The sequence below is a fragment of the Fundulus heteroclitus genome, unplaced genomic scaffold, assembly GCF_011125445.2.
Source record: "Fundulus heteroclitus isolate FHET01 unplaced genomic scaffold, MU-UCD_Fhet_4.1 scaffold_70, whole genome shotgun sequence".
NCBI classification, from domain to species: Eukaryota; Metazoa; Chordata; class Actinopteri; order Cyprinodontiformes; family Fundulidae; genus Fundulus; species Fundulus heteroclitus.
The window spans coordinates 252,408-277,289 of record NW_023397143.1 but is presented as its reverse complement, the minus strand read 5'-3'; the positions used below and the strand labels follow the sequence as shown (position 1 = coordinate 277,289).

The window sequence follows — 24,882 nt, the reverse complement described above, 5'->3', positions numbered from 1 at the left end:
ATACAGCACTTTTTTTTTTTTTTTTTTTACCATTTCAGCATGTTTAAAACCACTAACCTCAGTGCCTTTAATTGGGTTTTTATGTGACAGATCGGCACAAATTAATACATAGGCCTAGGTGTGAAGAAGGGAAAACACATGGTTTTCAATTTGTTTTTTAGAGCACCAAACTGAAAAGCGTGGCCCTGCATTTGGATTCAGCCCTGATTGCTGTGATACCCCTGAATAAAATGCAACTAATCTCACTTATTTAGAGTAATCCTCTTGACAAATAAAGTTCGTCATGTGTAAAATTTACAGCTGTTCTATGACGACCACAGACATTTGCAAACTAACAGCGTCATGACGACAACCGAAGACACCAACTACTACAAGCCTACTGGAACAAGGAAAACCATGCTAAGGTTCATTCAGCTTACCACAAGCCATTTATGGGAAACAGCAAAGATGTGTGATAAGGCGCACTGATGAGACTAAAATGATCACTACTTACCTACATATAATGCTATATATGTAGGTCTCAGGCCAGACTTGAAAATTAATGTTTATAAACGCTTTCCTTCCAATCTGACTGAGACTGAGCTACTTTGCAAAAACACAATGGCAATCATGTCGATGTGCAAAGCAGAGAGAAGTATTCCTCTAGTGACAATCTTCTGTCATGTTTTTTTTTTTTTTGTCTCTGCGATTTCAAGGTAACTGTGAAGCGAAAAAAAGTTGTTGCCAATCATAAGCTTTGGTATTTAATGGTATATAAATAAGAAACTGTTTTATTTAATTGGTCCCAGCCCCAGACCATTTCCATGTTTTAGAGAGGACACTTGTAGTATTAATGTCTTAGAGGCTTTTGGCAACCTTAAGTTAGGCCAGGTACATGCACGGCACTAGAATGGAGCAGCAAAAACAACAATAATAATTTTATATATATATATATATATCAGTATGCAAAAAAAAAAAAAAAAAAAGGAAAGACAACTGTTGTTCAAGGCTAGTGTGATAAATTACAAAACGATTTGGTCTTAATTGAAGCTTAACATGTATCCAGGGATTATAAATTACCCAGAATTCATGTAAATCAATTAATTAGTCAATTTAATGATGAATAAATCGTGAGTTAATAAATTATGTAGAGCAAACGCTGAATGACATTGAATTGCACGGTGCGATTACAACCACTAGAGGGCCCTGTTTTCTCTTCATAGCTCTTGTTTACCACAAACTTACTGATTTTAATATTGCCACATATTCTGTATAAACCCTTTGGGGGTTAATTTATTTACTGAATAACACAGAAATATAACCAGAACTAGAAAAAGAATTAGAGTAACGGAAAGTTTCACTCACAACAAGGGGAAATAACCAATCAAGTCGATCGAGCGAAGCGATTTTGTCCACCACATATTGCATCCTTGGCAATTTAGATATAGCGCACATTGAATATGTTATGACTGCGTTTTAAATACTGTTCTGCTCTGGCATATAATATACGCAGACTACAGGTGGCTCTGGTGTGAAACAAAGGATCAATATATGGAAAAGCGTCTCATGTCCACTTTTAAGTACGGTGGAGGATCTGTAATTATGGGGGAAAAAAATAAATAAATTCCCCCCAAAACTAAATGCTGAAAGAGATAAGATGAGGCTTTCCACAGAAAGGTACCAACCTCTTCCTTCCATAAAAACACATCATCAATGAAAGCAAAATAAACGGTTTCCCCCCATTGCCTTTGTCAAAACCTTTATTTGACACATCAGAATTGTAAAATATTACTCTTGTACAGATATGAAGTTAGATAAATATCATGAATTATTATAATCAACAAATGCAATAAACCGTATAATCAAAGGAGGATCTAACTGTATGCTTTCTGATGGTTTTCTTTCAGATCATTTAACATTTGCCTTCATTAATAACAAGGGAGCAAAAGTGTAAATAAATGCATCAATAAGTAAATATGCAAATAGCAACAAGTAACTATTTTTCGTTTGGCATCATCACAGTCAGTAGTGAGAACTTCACATTGTACAATCATCTCTGCAAAGTGCTTTATGGTAAAAAGAAATCTCAGTAAAGGGTGGAAATGTTTACTGTGTCTTTTGATTTTGGATGCCTGCAGCTTTACCTTTATTACAAGAAGAAGATAAAATGGCAACCCTTTACTACATGTCTATGGCACTGCTTGTGGCTTTGACTTTGCGCTCTTTAAATACTAAGCATACAAAACACAGCACAATGCAAATAAAATACGTTTAAAAAAAAAAAAAAAAGATAATAATCACTCAGCTGGTGACAGAAAGTGCTGAGCAGCAACTCATCCAGGAAGTGACATGGTCGACAAATGAAACGTTGCTTTGTACCTCTGTCCGTTCAGAGGTGTGCTGGGTACAGTAGTAAGGCAGTCAGCACGGGCCGATAGCGTTTAAAAACCGCGTCAAGGTGAGAAACGTTGCTACGAGAATGAGTTTCAGTTCAGAGTCTTGAGGGTTCGTTGTTGTCACAGAATGAATCGTTCCGCCCGGTTCACAAAACCTTCACAGTCGCAAAGTCTGCTTAAGCACGAGTCCAAGCGCCTCGGGGAGGTTAGAGCAAGCCGTCTTGCTCAAAAACCGAGGGCAGCTGGGAGAAGTCGAAGGGCAGGAATTTGACGCCGGTCCCGTGGTAGAATTTGTTCTGAAACTCCACCCTGGGATAAGAGAGAAATCCACCAAGAACGCTTTAATGAGGACAGGATAAACATTCAAATAATAGCTTAACGTCACAAGAACAAAGACGACTTAAAATATCTTTTCATGCTCCCTGCATATTTATCATATCATAGCTTGCTTAGATTTAAACATCAAGAGTTCTCAGTGGTCCAGTTGGTGGCGCTGTTGCCTTGCAGCAAGAAGACTTGAGCTTCTGATACAGATTTTAGGAAATTACAAATTTTGCTTGAAGAACTAAAAGATTTAAGAACAGAAATAGTTTTTTCTGGACCTCCAGCCACGATCGGTCATTAATATTTATATTAGGAGCAGAGTCGACATCACACTAAGTGTGAGGAAGGAGCTACTCTAAAACAAATCTTCACAAATTTTTATAATAAACTATATGTTTACACAGTCAATATTTTAACCTTTTGTTTTTTTTTAATGAAAACCAAAAAAAAAAAAACATAAAACAGAGCTTCGCTGTGCTCCGTTCAGCCTTCCTGTTATCTGTTGAAAGTCCTGCTCTTCCTCGTCTCTCAGATGTAGTTTCCTTTCAATTAACTTCTTACATCTGTTTTTTTCCTCTGACATCATTCTACACCTCAACCATCCTGCCAATAGCTAACTTTTGAGTCTTTCCGGTGACAGCATTCCCAATAAATCGTGTTTATTTTTTTTTTTTGGTTTTAGCGCAGACCAGGTAACGCTTAAATACGATGCATTCACTGACAGACCGAGATTAGATCTTTGACTTCTCGACCAGCTGGTCAAGGATCGACCGAAACGAAAACAACCTCGCCGTGCATCTACGTTGTTTAGTGTGTTACGACTCAAATCGAGGTCGTATAGCAGGAATCTATCAACGTTACTTGGGGGATTAAAACGTTCTGATCTTAGAAAGGTGCACCCGTTCTCTAACTGTCCACTACTTTTTATAAAACCAAGCAGGGCTGAGTCTCACCAGTGAAGCCGCAGAGCATGGAGGAACGCCGACAAGCCCTCCATGACCAGCAGAATCGACACGGTGAGCGTGGCGAAAAGGCCGAACACGGGGACCAGGAACACCACGCCCACTTTTTCGGTGATCCTGAAACCTAGGCGCAGCACCATGGCCCACAGCACCTCTGACAGCTCTGCAGAAGGTTAGGTGATTAAAAAACGGAGAACAAGAGAGGGAGTCAACAGAAGGCACGAGGCGAAAAGCTCGCCCCCTCTCACTTCCTCGGCAGGTACTTACGGGCGTGAGCCAAGCTGAGCGCCCAGAGACGCAGGTAAGACGCCGTGTTGGAAATGCAGCCCAGGCAGTACTCTATGGTGTGGATGGCCTGGTGCAGCAGCACATCTGCAAAGTCAAACTACAAAACGGTACATGGGGTGTTAACGTAACTCTGGTAATAAAAAGATTGAATTAAGATAATCTAATCTCCTGTTCTTGCTATTTTATATCCATTTAACATGTTCGGATCATATTAAATTTAATCCACAGCGGGTTCTTGTTCCGCTGGCCTACTTTCTCCTCCTTAATGTGCAAACAGCATTAACTCGTCGAAGCGGACGAAAGATAAAAAAAAAAGGGGGTCACTGTTCTCGGACCTGCTTAGGAGGAGCTTCTCTGCTGGTCGCTTCATCCAATCCCTCCTCTTCGTCCTCCTCATGAATGGACGTTATGGAACCGTCGTCCTCGCTCACACGCCTCACCCTCTCGTAACCCTGAGGGGAGCCGGACAAACCACAAATGAAGCCCTGTGAAGCGAATTGGGAGAGCGCGGAGGCTTTGACGGGGGACTCACCCTGCGTCTGCGCAGGCCTTTGCCGCCGCGGTGCTGCCAGTACAAGTAAAGAGGTTTCCCCAGCAGCAACACGGGAACGGACAGCATGGCGATCAGGAGGAGGAAGATCTGCAGGCCGGTCTGTGAAACAACGCCAACGAGATCAAACACGGGCTCCGGTTAAAAAAGACGATAAATACACTGGACGAGGAGACGGCGGCCGGCGCCCACCTGCCCTGGGTACAAGGGGGTCAGATCCTTCCCCTGCATGACGAACATGTTGATGAAGTGGATGAGGATGCTGGGAGCCCGGCTGGAGTTGCACGCGCTGAAGGCCAGCCACTTGTAGAGGATCATGAAGACCAGGTAGCCGAAGAGACAGAGCAGGAACAGCAGCTCGGGAAGAAACAGCAGATAAACGCTGAATTTCTGTCTGAAATGCCTGGGGAGAAAGCAGAATGCATAAAAATGAAGAACGAATGTGTTAAATTATTGGAGTATTGACTGGACTGACGAATGGGTTACAAAATCAATACGAAGACATTTTTTCTGAGGAATGAATTAGAAGTAGAGGCCGAAGCAAATGGTTCATCTCTGGCAGAGGACCAGGGGGGGGGCATCTATATTACCCTTTATAGCAATCTCAGGGGTTTATCCTACAATAGAGCAATGTACTATTTTTCTCTGTGTTCTCTGCTCTTCATGGCGGTGTTTCTTCACCAATGTTCTGTAAAAAAACCTTTTCACAGAACAGCTGAATTTATGCTGAATAAATTAAATGACACACAGATGCGCTCTGGATCTACAAATTATGTGACTTCTGCTGGCGATTAGTCGGCGCCAAGTTTTCTTTAAGGGTATCAGAGTAAAGGAGGCACAGTACAAAATGCTTTCTGTATTTACAATTTTGAAAGCTACATATGCCTTTCCTTCCACTTCACATGTAGGCACTACTTTGTGTTGTTCTGTCTCTTAACATCCCAATAAAAATACCCTGAAAAAAAATAATGCGTAAATCTTTTAAATCAAGATTAAAAACCCATTTGTTAAGGATTGCCTTTGAATGTTTGAAACATTAGTGTAAGTCTGTAGTCCAACAGGTTTTAAAATGATTAATATATGCTCTTAGTTTCCATTTTCCTATGTTTTATTTTGTTTAAATTTTCCTATATTTTATTCCAACAGTTTTTTTGTACTCTTCCTATGTTTTAATCATGTAAAGCACTTTGCATTGTATCCTTGTCTTCATAGGAATGCATGTTGCAATGACAAATAAAGATTATGATGATCATGATTATTATTATATATTTTTGCAATGTGCTGTTGATATGTGGTGCTAAGAATGGTTATTGCCTACTTAAAATGGTGCATTTAGTGACAAATGGGGAATTGGAATAATCTGTTACCAGCTGGAAAAAAAATAGAGGATGCCTCTAGTTTAGGTTTCCTTGTTGGGTTATAGCGCACTCCTAGCAGATATTCATCAGCTCTTTTTTAATCAGGACTACAGTAAATTATATTGAGTAACTTCTGAGGAGAATTTACAGCTAAATGTGAAACAAAATGCAGGATGACAAATAACCCATCGTCCCTCTCAGATGAAGAGGCTGAACAATTTTACTCTGAAATATCTGGAGATAAAAACACAAATATTTCATCCTAATCTAAACTAATACAAACCTAACATTTTGAGAAGATGTTTTTAAAAGTCAAGAGATTCCAAAAAGAAAAGATCCAGGATTGTTTTCTCCAGAGTTTTGAATTTGTAGGGAATGAAAGTGGATAAATACAAGCTCTTGTAGTGGTGGGACTGTGCAGAACTCTGACATTTTTTGGAGACAGATCACACTCTGGCCAAGACTCGGTAAAATGTCCTTCACCGTCACATTAAAACGGAGCTGAACCTTGAGTTAGACACAGCTTCCAGACAGACATATTCTTATCTGGGCTTTATTATGAAACCCTGAAAAATTAAAACAATAAGGTTTGAAAGAATAGTAAATTATCTTCAGCCTTGGTAAAGATAAAACGTACGTGGGCTAAATTCCTCCATGATCAGCTCCAGATGACAGTGTGACAGGGCGACAGCTGCATGCTGGTTAACGCTGACGCAGAAGGAAGACGTCAGACCAGGGGAATGACGGACTGACCAACGGGGACGCGAATCAGCACCAAGCGAGCGCTGAATCGAACCCATGATGGTTTTTACTCACTTCAATGTGTTTTTGTTCACCTTCTTTGCCTTTGTGCACCTCCATTAGAGACCAGAAGCCAGCATACCCGGCACAATTACTTCTTAAGGTTAAGGATTCGGTTCTAAAGGCCAAAGAAAGGAAACATGCCGATCCAGTCACACTGCAAAAACGGATCTAAAAATAAGTAAAATGCTCTTAAAGTTAGTGTATTTGTCCTTGATCTGAGCAGGTATATAAGATTATCTGCCAATGGAATGAATATTTTGACCCCTAAAATGAGATAATTAGACATCCTGCACTCTAAATAAGATGATGGAGATGAGTTGTTCCTATTTTAAGTGCAAAAATCTTATTCCATTGGCAAATCATCTTATTTACCTGCTAAAATCAAGGACAAATACACTCATTTTAAGAACATTTTACTTATTTTTTTTGTTCCATTTTTGCAGTGCAGGAAAGACGACCTTAAAGTCAAGTAAAAAAAAAAATGTTTCGCAGAGATTCTCCACAGTTTCAGGGAAACTATCCAGTTAATTTAGAAGTTTCTTATGAATCCAAAGCTTTGGTAAACATAATTCAGCAATTACGGGGGCCATGGTTTATATTCTTGACTCAAGATGGTCTGCCTCTTTTTTTTTCCTAGTCTTAAAACTATTTCTCTTGAAACTCAAACCGTGTTAAAAATCTCTTTTTACACATTGGTTCCTGACGTTCTAACCCTTTAAAGCTTGTTCTCTGCGCTGCTTCAACAGCATCACGAGCACGCCGGGTGTTGTGTTTAACAAGCGGCATTAGACGGGTGCTAGGTAACTGCACGCGTAAAAAAGGGATGTTTAAAGCCTCTTACAAGTGGTTGAAGACACTGAGAACCACGCCAAAGCTCATGTGAATGACGCCGATGATGACTGACATCTTCATCTTGTAGGAGTTGAGGAAGGACAGCCGATTCACAGCCAGGTTCCATATCTGGTTGAACGACAAAAGGCAAATCAGTACGCAAGACATGCGGCCTACTGTGCCGACTCTGGCCTTAAGAGTGCATTTACTCACAGGATCAATGCCGAAGGGGTACACTCCGCTGAACACACCAGTGACATTCGGGTCTAATGTGAGCAAAGCGTTTGTTTGGACCGTTTTGTTTCTAAAATGGAAAGACAAGGGGGGGGGGACAGGTTGTGATGGATTTGTTAAAAACACTGCCGCTGTTCGTGGTTTTCAGCGGAAAAGGTGTGGCGTCATGCTTACGTCCACTGCTGACTGGTGAACATAGCCTTAACGCTCCACCCAGAGCCAAATATATTCAGAGACTTGGAGAAACAGTCGTTGTAAACGAGACCGGTGTACATGGAGAAAAGCCCCATCATCAGGATGATGTATCGCCCATGGAAGAACGTCATCCATATCTGGGATCAACAGAGAAAGTTGGCGTGAATAAAAGATAGATATATATATAAAAATGACGATAATTCAACTCTACATTCTGGATCCAAGAGAGAGCATTTATTTCCACCTCGTTACTAGAACGCCTCTTCTTTTGGTTTTTCTCCGTCAGCACCATCCACAGGCCGAAGAGACTCATGATCAGCCCGTGGCCGAGGTCCCCGAACATCACGGCAAACAGGAAGGGGAACGTGATGATGGTGTAAGGAGCTGCCAAAAAAAAAAAAAAACATTACGAGTAGTTTTATTTATTTATTTGAAAATCTTTGGTAAACGTCCCTTTTCCCCTTTTGGAAGACGAGGACCTACCTGGGCTAACCTCGCGATAGTCCCCCACCCCATAAGCCTCCACGATGCTCTGGAACCCAGCGGTGAACTTGTTGGATCTCAAAAGGGTTGGTGGCGTGTCGCTGCTTGGGATCCGGTTCACAAAGGAGGGAACAGTGGCATCGCCTTTTCTCTGATTAGAAAGACGTTAAGGGGAGAAAGTGAGGGGTCTGGTAATGGCATAAAGTATTCTGCAAATAAAGGGAACGTCCTCTAGCAGACTGTCAGAGGGGCTTTATTTTTACATTTTATTTAATGTGAGGAATTGTTCCTGCAGTGTTTTTGATCTGAAAAACATCTTGCAGGACCGTTGACACATGAGAGAAAAAGATGCATAAGTATGGTTGGTCTTAATAAACAGAAATGCTACTTATACCCATTTAGTATTTTGCCATCGTCCCGAGTCAGTTCTTATTTCTTTACATTTTACGTCCAAGCAGCTACATTTTCTTGTAATCTTTTAAAGTGGCCTTTCTCAGCAGTTCTTCAGGCTATCTATGGGTCTTTAAAAGGCGTTGTTCAAACTTTGGCTGCTCCTCCTCTCCTTTTCTGTCCAGTATCTATCTCTTTACAAATAAACTGGTATTTTGTCTGTTTAGCTTTTAACTCAAAATGTACGAATGAGTCTGATATTAAATAAAATTGGAATTTAGCAAAAATAAATAAATTAAATTAACTTTTATCACACAAGACAGAATTTAGTTTTTGTTTTTGACAAAAATTTAACAAGTATCAAAGATACAAATGTTCAACACATGTTGATTCTTAAAGTGTTATAAGCTAAATGCTTGCAAGAGTCAAAAGCTCAACTGAAGAAGGATGCATTTGCAGCTGGATACTCAAATCAATCAGAATCAGACAATTCTTAATTTGATCAGTGATTATTAGCAGCCTAAATGTAAAAAAAAAAAAAGATCATTAAATGCATCCAAACTAAAGAATTCAACCATTTATGGTCTAAATGCATCAACGGACAGCATGTAGTTTAATGTACTTTTTTTTAGTTTAATACAAATCTGAGCGGGCTTGGAGATATGATGAGCTATGATGAATAAATTGGGTTATTTTTGTAATTATTCATTTACTGATGAGTTCAAAACTACTACCTCTATCAAAGAGCCTGCAGGGGATTTTATTTCCTTTTGTTGTGTGTTCTAACCCTTAGAAACCCCAATAATAATAATAATAATAATAATAATAATAATAATAAATTTGTAATGCACTTTATGTTTAAGACAAACCTCAAATTGCTACAGGTAAGATCACCATAAAAGAAAATAAAAAAAATAGTGCAGCAACATTATTGTGCAATGAGAAAACTCATAGATCCTGCTAAAAAGAAATGTTTTCAGTCCATTTTTGTAAAGTCTCAGTAGTCTGTGATTCTCTCCGATGGTCAGGGAGGACATTCCAAGTCTGAGGAGCGGCTGAGCACACATGAACATAGATGCAGTGAGAATTGAGACGACCTTTAACCGTCGGCTGTGGCAGTCATTAACAGCAGTGGACGATCTGCAGCTTAAACAGCAACACAACTGAACTCCCTGTTCCTCAGTCGTACGTTGTAGATTGACCATTTAAAGAAAACACGCTGGTGTACTTAAATAGTACACCAGCGTGTTTTCTTTGCTTCCAGTTGTGTCTCCGTCGACTCTGATAAGATCCTGAATGTACAGCCTAGTTGACTGAAGTAGTAAATTAAAAACAACGGACGCAAATCTGCAGTCAAAACGGTTCCCACGGCACAAAGCACGCACCTATTTAAATGCGTTTTTCTCATGTATCAATTATTGCAAAAGCAGTCAACTAATAAACTTCCAGTGCTGAGAGAACGTAAACCTGATGTCTCTAAAGTGCAACAGGACCACACATGGGAATAACTGAGCTGTTGTCTTTTTACAGAACATTGCGTCTCACTAAGCAGCTTCTTGTTTAAACACCAAAAATGAAGCAGAGGTGAAACGGCAAACCCTCTGAGTGTGTTTTTTTTTTTTTTTTGTACCAGTGATATAATTTTGTCACTCATCTTGTTTTAATGAGTCTTTAGAAGGTCTCTTGTCACGTCTCTGTATGCAGGGCAGTGTGCCGTCCACACTTTGTGACGCTGCAGGTAATTCTGATTGAACAGCAAATCAACTAACAGCGCACAGCTTCATGAGACAGCAGTTAACTGATTAAATTATTAAATGAATGAAAATGTACTAAAAAAAAAAGGCAAATAAGGGTGCGGTAACAGTGTTTGGAGCTCTGGCCGTCCCGGGTTCGAGTCCCCGCCCCTAGACCTTCGCTGCACATCTCCATCACCGCCCCATCTCTCGCTCTCAACCCCTTTTTCTGTCAGCTTACTGCCAAATAAAGGCAACTAGTTAAATGAACTTAAAATGCAAACTCTTGATAGCAGTTCAGTATTTTAACAGGTTATGGCAAAAAGCTGGGTAACAGTCTGGTGGTTCTGCAGCTCTGACGTCGTTCAAAAAGCCCTTGATTCAATTGTGCGAGACCTCTGTAAGAACTATTGTTAGATGTTGCTTTCCACCAATCAGTGCTTCTTGATGGTCTGAAGCAGTGGCGCCACCAGGGGGTGGCCAGGGGTGACCATGGCCACCCCAATGCCATGTCCTGGCCACCCCACTAGCCAGTGTAAATTGTAGTAGCATCAGTTTAGCATTCAATCCGATTATGCACAGCCGGCAAGGCAGCCGCTCTTCTTGACCTTCTATCATGCTTTATTTGTATCTGCCAGTATATACTTTCCCCTACTAATTGTTTTGTTTTGTTTTTCAATAAATGTACACCTAATTCCTGATATAATTACACAATAACAAGGAATTGTTGTTCAACTCAAAATGTTAACTGTACTTTTATTAGATCATTCGTAACATTAAAAATCAAACAATAAACCAAAAGATGTTAGTAGGCGTTTACTTAAGTCTTTGAAATAGTTTTCTACCGGCAGCGTTACTACAACAGTAGAATAAAATCCTGAAATTATGGCTTTTAGTTTCAGTGCGCTGCCCCATGCGTTTTAATGGCCCCATCTGCCCCCCCTATGAAAGGTTTCTGGAGGCGCCACTGGTCTGAAGAGTTTTTGTGATTTGAAAAACGCTTCCAAAGTATGAAGGTTAGTATCCCAACAGGAGCTTGAGATTGTTATTCGTGCTTTTATTTCCTCTTCTTTAGAGTATCATGATGAGCTTTTCACCTGCAGCATCAACAAAATAAGCCCTTGATCACCTTCACAGTAAGTCCATAACTCTTCAGTGACTCTTACCTGCGAGGGGCTCGCCTTAATCCAGTTTTAATGTCTTTGAATGGGTCGCCTGTTAATGGCAGAATTAAATTTAAAATACTGAATTTTTACATCCGGGTCCTGCGCTGGGTCAGGCTCCTACGTAGATTAACGGTTTGACAGGTTAAAGCCTCATACTCCAACTCCAAGCTCTAAAGCCCTCAAACCAAAATGAACTAGTAGTACCAAAGTCCAGACATAAAACTGAAGCGGATCGCTCTTTCCGACATTCTGCTTCGACTGTGGAACCACCTTCCTTTGTGTTTACATCATCTTAAGAGTCTTGACTGTTTAAAAAGCAGCAGAAGATATTCTTATTCAAACGTGCGTTTCCTTAAGATCCTTTATCGTAGCTTTATTTTTATTTGTTTTATTTTTAAATTAATGTTTCAATCTTTACGTTTTTTTTTCTTTATCTGTGAAAAGCCTGTTAAAACTAAAATTGAATTATTTACTTACTGATGTTTTTTTTTTTTATCTGTGAAAAGCCTGTTAAAACTAAAATTGAATTATTTACTTACTGATGTTTTTTTTTTTTTTAAAACAGGAGATATATTAGAATAATAAAGTTTCTCAGGCCAGTTTAATAGATTTGATCAATTTCCCCTCACTATCGTCTGCTGGGCAGAATTATATTTATACAAAAAAAAACAAAAAAAAAACACAAGAACCACTCTTAAGAGGCAGCTGGAGTCCATTTAAATGGTTTTTACATACATGTAACTTTTTTTCCTTGAGCACGGACGTTTTTTAATGATGCCATTTGTAGGGCGGGATTATTAGACGTTTCTGTTGATAATCAGCTCTGGCTCAAACTCACCGAACCCTTTTCTAGCGCCCCCCTCAGGTTTGCCAGGTCACTGACGGGACACCACACCTCAGCGATCAGACACTTGTTGGTGACGTCGAAGCTGCACAGGTTGAGGATGTGATAGATGGCCTTCATCTTTTTCACCTGCACGACCCAGGTGTAGGCCGACTCGGCGGCCTTCTGCAGGACTTGCCTCAGGTAGTCGTCGGTGCGATGAAGCACCTGCGGGACACACAGCGGTCATTTAGGAAACCCCCCCACAGAGAGACGCCCCATGCTCGCTGCCATCTCTCCAGAGACGTTGGAGCCTACGTTGTTGAGATCCTGGATCCGTGTTCTCAAGCTGTCCAACACATCTGCGCGTTCCTCGTCGTTCTCCGGGTGCGGATACAAGTGGCAGTGGTAACTAAGAGCGACAAGGACAGATGCTGACGGCAAGAAAAAGGGAATGCACATGGGGGCTGAAAGGTGAAAAAAAATCAGACAGCGGAGGTTTACATACCAGTCGCAGATTTTTTGAACTTTGTGTCCGATCTGATCGCCCCAAAAGGAGATGAGAAACACGACGCTTTTGCTTATTTCCCCCTGAAATCACACGAATCAGAAGCCTTCAAGTAACCAGCAGCAAAGCAGGCGTAGCGCAAGAAGTGACTTCTCTTCAGTTTTTGTCTCACGGTGTCGAGATCGGTCAGGCCCTCGTCCACCTCTGCGTAGCTCAGGATCGTGTAGCCTTTACACACTCTCCACAGCATGCGCTCGAAGGCCTCCACCTTCACCCGCTGGATGAGTCCTGAAATAAAACTGCACCCGGGGCGGATCGGGTTAGGCTGATGACGCGTCTGCCAGCCAATTCGTGGCATCTGGTGCCGTGACTAGGCATGAGTCAGCTACAGTTATCGAGGTTTAATGAGACGCCAGAGAAAGCGATGAGGAGATCAGAGTTTTCCTCTACTCTACTGAGCGATTAGTAGCACAGCGCTGCCCCTCCCCCACCTGTTGCTTTACATTGACATCAGCCGACTAGAGAAGGGCTACTGCACTTTTTCTCACTTACGAGAAAGTCAGAATTTGCCAGTTTTATATGTAAATGTACGTACTGGAAGAAAAAAAAAGGAAAAGAAAAAAAGGAAAAAAAAGGAAAGAAAAAGAAAAAAGGAAAAAAAAGAAAAAAAGGAAAAAAAGGAGAAAGGAAAAAAAGAAAGAAAAAAGAAAGAAAAAAAAGGAAAAAAAGAAAGAAAAAAGAAAGAAAAAAAAGAAGATGAAAAAAAGGAAAATAAAAAGAAGAAAAAAAGGGGGGAAAAAAGGAGAAAAAAAGGAATATTTCCAGTACATACATTTTGATGTATGTTGAAATTAATTTTAATTTTACCGTTTGCAACCTGTGAGTTGACCACAGGCTGCTACTGGACTGAACAAGTCGACTAATTTACCAGCTATTATCAGACTGATGTACTTATGTGACCCTAAAAAGCTGAAAAGTTATATTATTCTGCACAACAAGTCCATGAAAACTTGCACTAACTTTTATTTTGGATTTTTGTTTGAGTTTAGGCATTGAATTCAAAGTGTCAACAATTAAATGTTTATAACAAAATTACTTATTAAAACCCCTAATAATGAATATCTTATGCCATTTTGTGGCAGTCAGAATAGTCAGAAAAGTTTTAAACATTGTGTATAGAGTTTGAAATTGTGTAAATACCATAAAGTTGTGAAACTGGTCTTTTACTCAAGGTAATCTTACAGTTTGAAGTGAAGTAAACACTTGATGCTGCAGCTCACCCAAGTTTGGCTCCAAGTCTCTGCATGCCAGTGCTTCCAGTGACCGAGTCCGTCTCCATAGTGGGGAACTCTTCATACTGGGGACCCAGAGCCTCATGCTGATATAAAAAAAAAAAAAAAAAAAAAAAAAAATACATGTGAATTTTCGTACCTGCTTTAATTAAAACAGATTATTCAAATTTTCTATAGGACAAGGAGCTACAAATCATTGTAGACCAAAAATGTAAAAAGAGTTTTGAACATTTGCCATATTAAAACATGGCAAATTATTTTGGGCTTGATTGCAAAAATAACAAAAAAAAAAAAAAAACAGTTTGACAAATCTTATCAATAAGAGCAGAGTGTTGGTCAGTCTTGCTGTATTTAATACATTTTAACAAAATTTAACTGAATTAAAGGCAGAGTTTGGTCCACCACAGTCTGCATTTGAGTAAAAGTTGTCGGATAGATGCGTTCCTAATTTACTAAAGAGAATTAAAAATATAAAGACAAATACTTTGTGTTGTACATTTTCAGTTGCAAGATGATTTTAACTTGCGTGTAATATTTTTCTCATAATTAAAAATCTCCATCAACCACCTGGGCTTGTGGCCTATATCTTTTTTTTTTTTGCGGTCGGGGGCCATACATAATCAGTCCTGGGCCCACAAATAGCCCCCAGGACCACACCTTGGACACTCCTGGCTTAAATTAATCATTGAAAGTTTGCATTGTCTGTCTTGCGACAGTTTCGTTATGTGAAGCCAACATTAGTCCAAATTTTAAAAAAACAGAACTTGCTATAGACACATTATTAGTCAGCATAGAAGAAACAAGCAAGTTGAAGTAAAACAAACACTGACTCTGGAGCGGCTGTGTATGAAGGTCCGTGTGATCTTCAGCATGTGAGTGTACTCTGTGAGCTCCAGCAGGTTCCTCTGCAGCTTCTCCTTGTTCTTCGCCACCTCGCTCAGCTCCATCTCCAGCCTCTGAAGCTGCTCCTGGACGCCAAGGAGAGAACGCCAGCTCAGCATCGCACACAGCGGCAGAATAACCCGTTCCCATTAAATGGGAAAGCTTTTAGTAGAAGGTTAAAATCTTATATTATCTTGTGTCAATAAAAACAAGAAGACCCATTACTACATTTCCCAGAATTCTGTTAGAATTTAGGCCCATGATGGCCGTTTCATTACTACTAATCTTTGTCACAACAACGACCTGCTGTCTTGTTGACTAAGGATGTCATGCAGAAGATCAATTGTAAAGGTGCTAATAAATATTGTTACAGCCCATTATTTCTTAACTATGGTTTCCCCACTGATCCAAATAAAAGACCGACTTTTATGAGCGTTTTAGGAGCTTATCCTACAGCAGGTTTTTCTTTTTAGGCTTTTTAAACTTAAAAAAACAAAACATCTTTCAAAGCAGCTACCTTCCACTCCTAAAAAAAACACAACAACCGCCTCATGCCAGAAAAAAAAACTGTGGTATTGAGTGGATTTTCCCCAACAGTGCATGGTTTTGAGGAGGGAAAAAAAGGGATGTTTGGTAACAAATCTTATTAGGGGTTTAAAGAGCTAAACAAGAACCTTCAGAGGAGATTCCTCAGATGCTGACAATAAGAAGCGTTTGTTCTTTTTAGATGAATTTTAGGAGTTTTGGGCAAGACTAAAACGCATTTATTTCATCTGACCCTGTAGCCGTGATACTCTGCATCTTCGGTCACAGAAAGAATTTAAATCTAATTAACACGACAACCTCACAAAACAACAACAAGCACTTCTGTGGACTTGCCATGATCTCCAGGACCTGTCTGGGTGGAGGAGCAAGCGGGCTCTCGTCTTCTTGAGGAACAGCGATTCTAGCCTTCTGGATCTCCCTCAAAAGGAAGCCTGCGTGTTTTAATGATAGTCATCGTTCAGAAAGGAATAAGGCCGGAATAAGGCACCAGCACATCACAACCAGCCTGCCATTCACCGCTTTACTAAAACAGATGGTTATTTGTTAAGAAGGCCCGCTCGGGCTGCTGCCGTCACCCCAGGTGCCACACAACAAGACCTACCCAGGATCCTCTCCATCTCCTCGCATCTCTTGATTTCGCTGACGAAGCGCCGCTGGAACGAGCTGACGCTGGGGTTGAGCTGAAATCAGAGGAGCACCATTAGTCAGGCGGAGGTGACAGCGCAGCAGCACGCGTGTGGAAACATAATAACTGGCACCGCAGCGGTTTAGACACTGTAAAATAAATACATTTTAATAAATAAAAAAAAAAGGTATAAAAACTGCTTTATTTTATTATTAGTTTTTAAAAGAGCCATGCATTACAGTTCTCACAACTTTGTTTTTGTCAATCTTGAAAATGTGAATAAGTGCACTTATATTCATCAAGTCAATTTTATTCTATTGTTTTATAGTGGCCTAGGGTGGGAAGAAGAGGGATGGGTGGATCATAGATAAACAGGTGAGTGAATGAATGATTGATAGCACAACATGGATGGTGGAGGGATGGATGATAGACAAAGCATATGGATGGAAGGAACTTTCTCTTTTTTCCACGCTTCCCCACAGCTGGCCAATGCTTAAACTCAACGCCACAGTTCCTTGCAGACTGCGTGGGGAACCCTCAAAAACACTCAGATATCTGCGCATCCCGTGCCTCTGCGTGTACTTACGTCTCTGAACTCGACCAGCCCCAGCTCTCCCAGCTCACTGATGCAGTCGTATTCGGAGCCGGACTGCAGAAACAATTGCGCCAGGCACATCTCCTCGCTCCGAAACACCATCTTTATTTATTTATTTATTCTATCTGCCAGAGACAGAGAGCCAGACAGGTCCGTCCCCCACCACCACCACCACCTCCTCCTCAGATAATCTCCCTGCGGCCGAACGCTCCTGAACACCGGGCTGTCTGCTAGCAGCCAACGCGGCACATTACAGAATCCAACCGACGCGATCAAACCATTAACTTACGCCGATTAATTACTGTCTGATAACGACGACGGAATCGTCTTCATCCCGGCTCTGCTTTGTTTCCCCCTCCTTGCCTCGCTCTGAAATCAACATCTACGTGCGAACAAAAGACAGGCGGCCCGTCTCTACAGCGTGCTCCGGTCGCGTCGAGCGGTGGGAGAGAAAGGCGTCATCCTGAAGCCTCCTTCACCTAATACACCTGCCGCTACGGCGCAGCGGAGAGAGGGGGGGACGGTATCCCAGCAACGCTGACCGGAAAGAGCAAAGACGATCAACAAGCTAACAGGGAGGGAGGGAGGGCAGATAAATAAATCATCAACCCGACCTGAGGACGCGCTGCAGACAGCCTCGCGTGTTAAACAAAAAAAAGCCCCGGACAGAAATAGGCGACGGCCTTTATTCGCTCCACGGCAATTGACACAGATTGCGTCTCCGGGTTGCCAGGTAGCGTCGCCTCCCCCCCGAAAACAAGCGGCTTTTCGCTCTGCTTTAGAGCGCCGCTGTGCTAGCTGGATTTTATTTGTCCGCAAATGGTGTCTGTGTGTGCATACATTCACCTGTCTATATATATATATATATATATTAAAATATATATATTAATATATATATATCTATATCTATCTATCTATCTATCTATCTATCTATCTATCTATATATATATATATATATATATATATATATATATATATATATATATATATATATATATATATATACACACACACACACACACACACACACACAGTCTCATAAAAAAATAAAGGGCTCTCTCACACATCACACATCTCAGTCCGGAAGAGTTTGCACTCTTCCGGACTGAGATGTCTGATGTTTCTCCATGTATCTGTTGGACCCACTTCTCCAGAGTGGGGGTTATTGCTCCGATGACCATGGGCACCACTGTTGTCTATTTTACTATATATATATGTATATAATATATATATATATATGACAGTCATATAGCGACTTCATTTATTTCAAACATACATAAACACCCCTAAATCAAAACAAAAGGAATTGTCTCAAGTTGTATGCCAAACATACTGTACATAGTCCGGTTGGTAAATCAAACTATTGTTATTAAGATAGTAAATGAAGAAAAACATTACTGTTAAAAGGTGGCCTATTGTGTTTCTATTGTTTCATGATCGGCTTTTTGAGTAAACGTTGCCATGTGTTGGTGATATCAAGGCAGGTCGTTCCTTTGTCTTTTGTGAGTTATGAGGGATTGGCCGTATTCTTTAAAGGGGGATTCTATTTGCAAACCTGGCAACCTCCGTGTTTTTGCGTTCCACCGCTGTAAACTGGCCGACTACATGCCCCGCTTTGCATATAAAATTTCCATTTGTCTCAAACTCGCTTGGTTCTGATGTTTTTAGAATAATTTTAAACAGACAGTAAGGTAATACACCATAATTATGAACATTGTTTAATTGAAAACACATTTTTTTCTTTTAGCAGACATTTTAGAGAAACGCTGTACTACAAAAATATTTTCAGCATATTCAATGTAGTTTTTTTCCTTTTTTTTTTTTAGGACATCTGGCTCGACAAACCAAAACTTTCAAGGCTGCACTTGGCAACACTATGAAGCTGATAAACTATAGGTTAACCCAGGTATTGAGTCTCCAGACGTGTGAAAATTCATGGAAAACGGCACAGCTGCAATATGAAGACAAATAATATCATGAATCAGGGTGGTAAAGTGGCTCAACAATAACAGAGAACATGTAGAAATGAATGTATTTATAAATATTTGACAGCTACAAAAAGCACAAATACAGACCCTCATGAACATGAATGTCATATTTATTCTGGGATGTAGATGAAGAATTTAGGTTGTTTTTTCTTTTTTCTTTCTAGGGTGGGATGATCATACAACAAACGCACCGGTACCACTGGCCGCCAAACGGACCCTCAGCATGATGCTGCCAGCACCGTGACAATTGATGCCGTTTTCGTTTTAGACCTCTTGTTGTTTGGACGAGGTCAATCTTGTCCGAGCTGATTAGTTTTGTAGGACTTGCTGAATGACGTTCCTTAAGGCCTGATCTCAAAACATAAGGACCGCACTTACAAGCTGGATCCATGTCAAGAAACCAGCCTATTCAAACTCTAATTATCTCCACAATTTCTAACACTAAGAGTTATCAGATATCCTTATGTGGTTATACCAAGAGCTTGCTCATGTGTGTCTGGCTTATCTCCAGCTTGCAAAAGGGAATTTTAAATGAAATGAAAGAAAACAAGCCTTAAATACAAACTTATGTAACCAATTCTTTTTTATTAATTTTTTACTATAGATGTTTTATGCTGCACCATCATGTCATCCTAAAAAATAACTGCTCAAACAGACTTTCTAAAACCCAAAATCTCCATCTTTTTAATCTGCTTGTACCCTCTGTATGAGGATACAAGAACTCCTATATGTAGCACCCATGACTTCTCTATAAAGTGGAACTGAAGACACTGTGAGGGCAGCGTTGCCAATAAATAGGGTGCAAGTCCTGGCTTCTCTAAGTCTTCTCCGACACGCAGTGTTCAAGTCTTCAGACTGTGAGCCAGGCTGTTGAGTTCCTGGGACAGAGCCGTCACCGTGTCCAGAATCCGCCGCTTGTCCTTCTCCTCCAGCCGAGCCTCACAGCGCTGGGCAAACTTATCGGGGTGCCAAAGCGCCTGCTGCTTCCGGAGCGCCTTCCGGAACGCCGCCTCGTCCTTCCGGTCCACGCCGTGCAGCATCACGTCCAGCATCTCCTTGACGGTGCCTCTTGGGGCCGGCCAGGGGATGTCGCCGTAGCTCAGCTGGGGGCTGCCCGACGACGACGCGGCGGCGGCGCTGAACGTGGCGGCACACCGCTCGTCGTACTGCTGTTTCTTTCCCCGCCGCGTCTCCTCCTCTTTGCGCGCTGCTCGGGCCAAATACTCCTCGTGTTCCCTCTGCAGCCTTTCGAGCAGCTCCTTGTTGCTTTCCTCCTCCTTTCGCACGTCTTTTTCCTTCTTCCCCTTAAAAGACGACCTCGCCAGTCGTTGGGCTTCGACGTGTTTCTTGCTGAAATACTCTCTTCTGATGCGATCCGCCCAGTCCCCGAAGTCTTCCTCTTCTTCGTCGACGGGTAGGTAGTCGTCGGCTGGGCGAATAAAAGCAGCACAGTTAAGAGCAAGAAGAGATCCCACCTTCGATTTAGAAAGCAACACTTACCATCATACGCTCCAAAGGTTTCAAAAAATTCATCCTCGCATTCGCCAAACAGCTTGTCCTGCCACTCCTTCTCCGAGTCGGCCTCGGGTGGACGACGGACTCGTTCTTCAGGCTGAGGAAACAAAAGGAGAAAGCGTGTAAATATCACAGGGCAGGCAGGAAAACCTACTCAGGGAGCTGAAATGTGAAAGTGCATGAAAAGTCATGTTTAACGCAGATTTTTAAGACCCTATTTATTTTAAGCTGATATTTGTCTATTTGACACTGTTTAGACCACTGAGCTATATAATACACTGGAGTGCTAATCGCCCGCTTTGAAGCCACCAGCCGCCATATTGGTACTCCCTATTTTCCTCCAGTAACTAGGGAATATGTGCACTACAGCATCGAATAACGAGGATTTTCTCATGTTCAGGGGGGGCTTAAGACTTTTAAAATGTCAAATGCCATATATTTTTATGTTATGTTCTAAAATTATCAAGTACTGAGAAAGTCATGTGCTGAGATATTTAGCATTTTATTCATATATATATATATATATATATATATATATATATATATATATATATATATATATATATATATATATATATATATATATATATATATATATATAAAACATTTATAAATATATAAATAACAATATACAAAAACATATTTACATATACATATATATATATATTTACATATACATATATATATCTATATAGATCCTATATACATATATATAGAGATATCTCTATCTATATCTATATATCTATAGATATATATCTATATATATATATATATATATACACACCACACATATATATAGATATCTATATATATATATATATATCTATATATCTATATATACACACATCTATATATATATATATATCTATATCTATCTCTATATCTATATATATCTCTATATATATATATATATCTCTATATACCCACCCCCCTACTTCTATATACACACATATATATAAATTTAATATGAATAACATGTAAAATATTTCAGCACATAATTTCCTAGTAGTTAATAGTGTTAGTACATCCACTGACTGTAGAATTACCTATGAAACGTTTTCACTCAGCCAGAAAACTGCTTGTCGTTGCAACCAAATCCTATGGGATTCTGTGAGAGTAGGGAGTAGCAAGATGGCGGCCAGTGACTTCAGTTTTTCGGCAAAATCAGCACTCCAGCGTATTATATAGCTCAGTGGTTTAGACCAATATGCCTCGAAGGATCTTGTTTATTTTCAGCTTCTGCTTTAGATTCTGTTTTTGTTCAGCGTCGCAAGTCAACTGCTCTCTTAATTACAGCCATTCGGTGGTGAAGTTTTTGTCCCTGCTGCTGTTTACAACTAGCTTAAACATGCTAAACCATCACCTTATGGAGCTCAAAACAGGTTAAAGGGCACCTCAGAGAACCGTGTAATAAAAGCGATCGGTAGTGAAAGGGTTTTTTAGTTCTCAAGGTTCTTGAGAATAATTCAAACCAAATTAAACAAACAAAATAAAAAAACATTTTCCTCCATAAAATATAAAGTTTAACAAGTCATTATTTGCTTCAGGAAATCATCAAATGAGAGCATACACCGCTTTGCTAGTGCCTCTTGTTGCTCTTGTTATCTTCATGGACATACCGCTTCTTATTTAAATGTCTTGTCAACATTTATATCTAAATCTTCTTGTGCCCTCTGTTCTCAGGGAATTGACTTTCTGATTGTGCCTAAAGTCAGGAAAAAGTCTGTAGGTGAGCGAGCTTCTTCATTTTGGGCACCTGAGCTTTGGAACCGTCTTCCTCTGGATGCCACACAGGCTGCAGGCACGCTCTGTGGATGTTTTAAAGCAAAGCCAAAGACCCACTTGCTTTGTTATGTGTGGTGAGATGCTTTTATTGTTTTAAGTTTTCATATTGTTATTTTAATTATTTATTGTATCCCTTTATTTTCTAGTCCTTTAAATATCTGTTTACCTGCTTGTACAGCACTTTGATTAAAAGTGCTTTATAGATAAAATGTATTATTATTATTTAATAAAATGAAAGTGGGTGCTTTTTTCGACCATGCATCACTTCAAACCCATATTGGGCATATTTTGTATCTGCTTTGACTTCATTTGCTATAACTTACTCATAGCCGACTGTAAGAAAATATAGTCACGTATCACAAAAATTAATCAGTAGGTCAATCTTAGTTGTTGTTGTTATTGTTTGATCAGTGGTCCTGATCTGTTATATTTCATTAGAATAAACAGAATGGGAATCAGATGCTACTAGACGTAACAGGATGGACATCTTCTAAAAGGTCCTACTTTTGTCTCGTCAGTCCATAGAATAATTTTTCAGAGGTTGGACAGGCCTTTATGTTTTTTTCATCCACAGATGTTTTTACCCATTGAATTACAACAATTTCCCTCTGGGATTATTAAAGTATTTCTGATTATAAACTCTCCCACGGATGTTGTGATTGGTCAGTTTTTAACCTGAGGCAGGTGAGGTGAATCACATTTAGCTTCAGCATTAAAACTGGTTACACTTGAAGACCTTTTAAAAAGTGCTTTAAAACGACATCGTTTTGAAGTTGAAAGATTATTTCAACAACCTGACATTTACTCCTCTCCGTTGCTACAGGCAACAAATACTAACCAACCAAATTACATTCAATCAGGATCAGAATATCGTGTATAAAACCTCAGGACAAGACTTTGCTGTCCACCTACACCTTATGGACAAAGGACGCTTTTTTGAGGACCAAAAATGTTTCTTTGTCCAAAATGTTCACATTTTGGACAAAGAAGACAGATGGTTTGAAAGGGAGGGAAGCCATTTACGTTAAACGTTAAACAGAAGAGGACGACTCAGGTTTCCACTTTTAAAAACTTACAACACAGCAATAAGTTTGATTCCTTCCAATTTTCACCTCAATCCTCACCTCCATGCAGGTGATCACAACATCTTCCCTGTAAACCAGGCCAACGATCACCCTAACGACTCCCCATTACTAAGGGGGTGGACCAGTTTCGATTTAGTCTGCATGTTATCTAAGCCCTAACAAGGCCTTTTTGGTCCAATAATATGAAGCTTGGAACTCCACACTACTCCAGACATTTGAATTGAGAAAGCTTTCAGAAAAAAGTCCAGTTGTTTTGTTTTTTAACTTTTTTTGTTGGAACAATCATGACCAGGATGACTGAGAATCTTCACCAGCACAGTGTATAAAACGTAGCTACAGATAATTGTCTGTGCATTGTCATCAAGAATAAAGTTATCCACCAGACATTGTAGATCTAACAGGCTGTTTACCTGTGGATGTTTCATCCAGTTCAGCAGGTCTTGAGGTGTGACTCCAGCTCTGTTTGGAGCATTCAAAGCTTCAGGACATTTTTCCTTGAGAGGCACAACGAAGTCATCATAAACTACGAGAAAAAAAACAGAGATAAAGAAATAACAGCTCCACTCAAACCAAACAGCGACGCGTATTAGTTTTGATCCAGAGCAAGCCGCCGGCGCCATTTCCTCACCCGTCTTGCCGTCTTTGAGCGCCCTGTTGGCGGCGGCGTGCAGCGCCGTGTCTCCCCGCCGGTCCCTGCGCAGAACATCGGCTCCGTGCTTAAGCAGCAGCCGCAGCACGGCGTCGTCCTCCAGGGAGCAGGCCAGCTGCAGCGGGCTCCTCTGCCTCTTGCCCTGGGAGAAGTTCACATCCAGGTCCTTGTGCTTTCGGAGGTACGACTTGAGCTTGAGAAGACTGCCCTCCTCCACGTACCTCCACACCCGGGCCTGTCTGTGGGACACCATAATGCCAACAAACACCGGGGATTACATATATCTACATGTTTACGTCTACATTCAGAGACTGATTACAGATATACGTCAGGCCTCTGTTAGCTGTACCGCCCGGTAAATAACTCCGACTGTTGCAGTAGCTCCAACATCAAGGTTCCGGGGACATCATTTATTGTGTTCCCCCAGGTCACCACTAGGTGTCACTGTTGGCCTCGTTTTGTGAGGTCAACCCCCTACTTTACGGCATGTCCATTTGTTTTATGCCAAACAGCCTCTAGAAAGCATGTAATTAATTTCTTTCAGATCAAATTCAGCGTTCAAGTGACCCGAAACGTTATTCTTCTCGTCATGATTTCCCCATTCATTCGTTCGTCCACGATTAAACGATATTACTCTCTGCTGAGAGTAATATGGATATCTAAGAACTGAATTCTTTCAAAGAGAAACTCCCACACTGCAAAACGAGATCTGAAAATAAAGTCAGATCTCCAAGAAATGAGCGTATTTGTCCTTGTTTTGAGCAGCAAAATGAGAGTATTTGCCAACGGAATAAGATTTTTGCACTTAAAATAGGAACAATTCATCTCCATCATCTTATTTCAAGTTCAGTATATCTAATTATCTCATTTTAGGGGTAAAAATACTCATCCCATTG

At 40.5% G+C, this 24,882-nt stretch overlaps 2 protein-coding genes across 3 annotated transcripts; both read right to left on the bottom strand.

Moving 5' to 3' along the window:
- Positions 1-1,721: 1,721 nt before the first annotated feature.
- atp6v0a2a (ATPase H+ transporting V0 subunit a2a) lies at positions 1,722-17,712 on the bottom strand. 2 transcript variants are annotated; one of them, XM_012876429.3, is made up of 20 exons: positions 16,956-17,712; positions 16,346-16,424; positions 16,078-16,175; positions 15,147-15,284; positions 14,305-14,402; positions 13,197-13,323; positions 13,025-13,107; positions 12,835-12,928; positions 12,532-12,744; positions 8,405-8,555; positions 8,166-8,305; positions 7,901-8,058; positions 7,706-7,796; positions 7,503-7,621; positions 4,692-4,902; positions 4,482-4,601; positions 4,285-4,401; positions 3,929-4,046; positions 3,653-3,824; positions 1,722-2,684 (listed from the first exon to the last, which is right to left on the bottom strand). In XM_012876429.3, the coding sequence occupies exons 1-20, from the start codon at positions 17,064-17,066 to the stop codon at positions 2,582-2,584; spliced, it is 2,541 nt and encodes an 846-aa protein (XP_012731883.2). In that variant the 5' UTR covers positions 17,067-17,712; the 3' UTR covers positions 1,722-2,581. The 2 variants fall into 2 exon arrangements, with proteins under 2 accessions (XP_012731883.2, XP_021179183.2); XM_021323508.2 differs by having other exon boundaries at positions 17,254-17,711.
- A 1,272-nt stretch (positions 17,713-18,984) lies between these two features.
- Positions 18,985-24,374, bottom strand: nfkbil1 (nuclear factor of kappa light polypeptide gene enhancer in B-cells inhibitor-like 1). The gene is made up of 4 exons (XM_012876449.3): positions 23,966-24,374; positions 23,748-23,860; positions 20,453-20,564; positions 18,985-20,381 (listed from the first exon to the last, which is right to left on the bottom strand). The coding sequence occupies exons 1-4, from the start codon at positions 24,237-24,239 to the stop codon at positions 19,795-19,797; spliced, it is 1,086 nt and encodes a 361-aa protein (XP_012731903.2). The 5' UTR covers positions 24,240-24,374; the 3' UTR covers positions 18,985-19,794.
- Between the last annotated feature and the right edge of the window lie 508 nt (positions 24,375-24,882).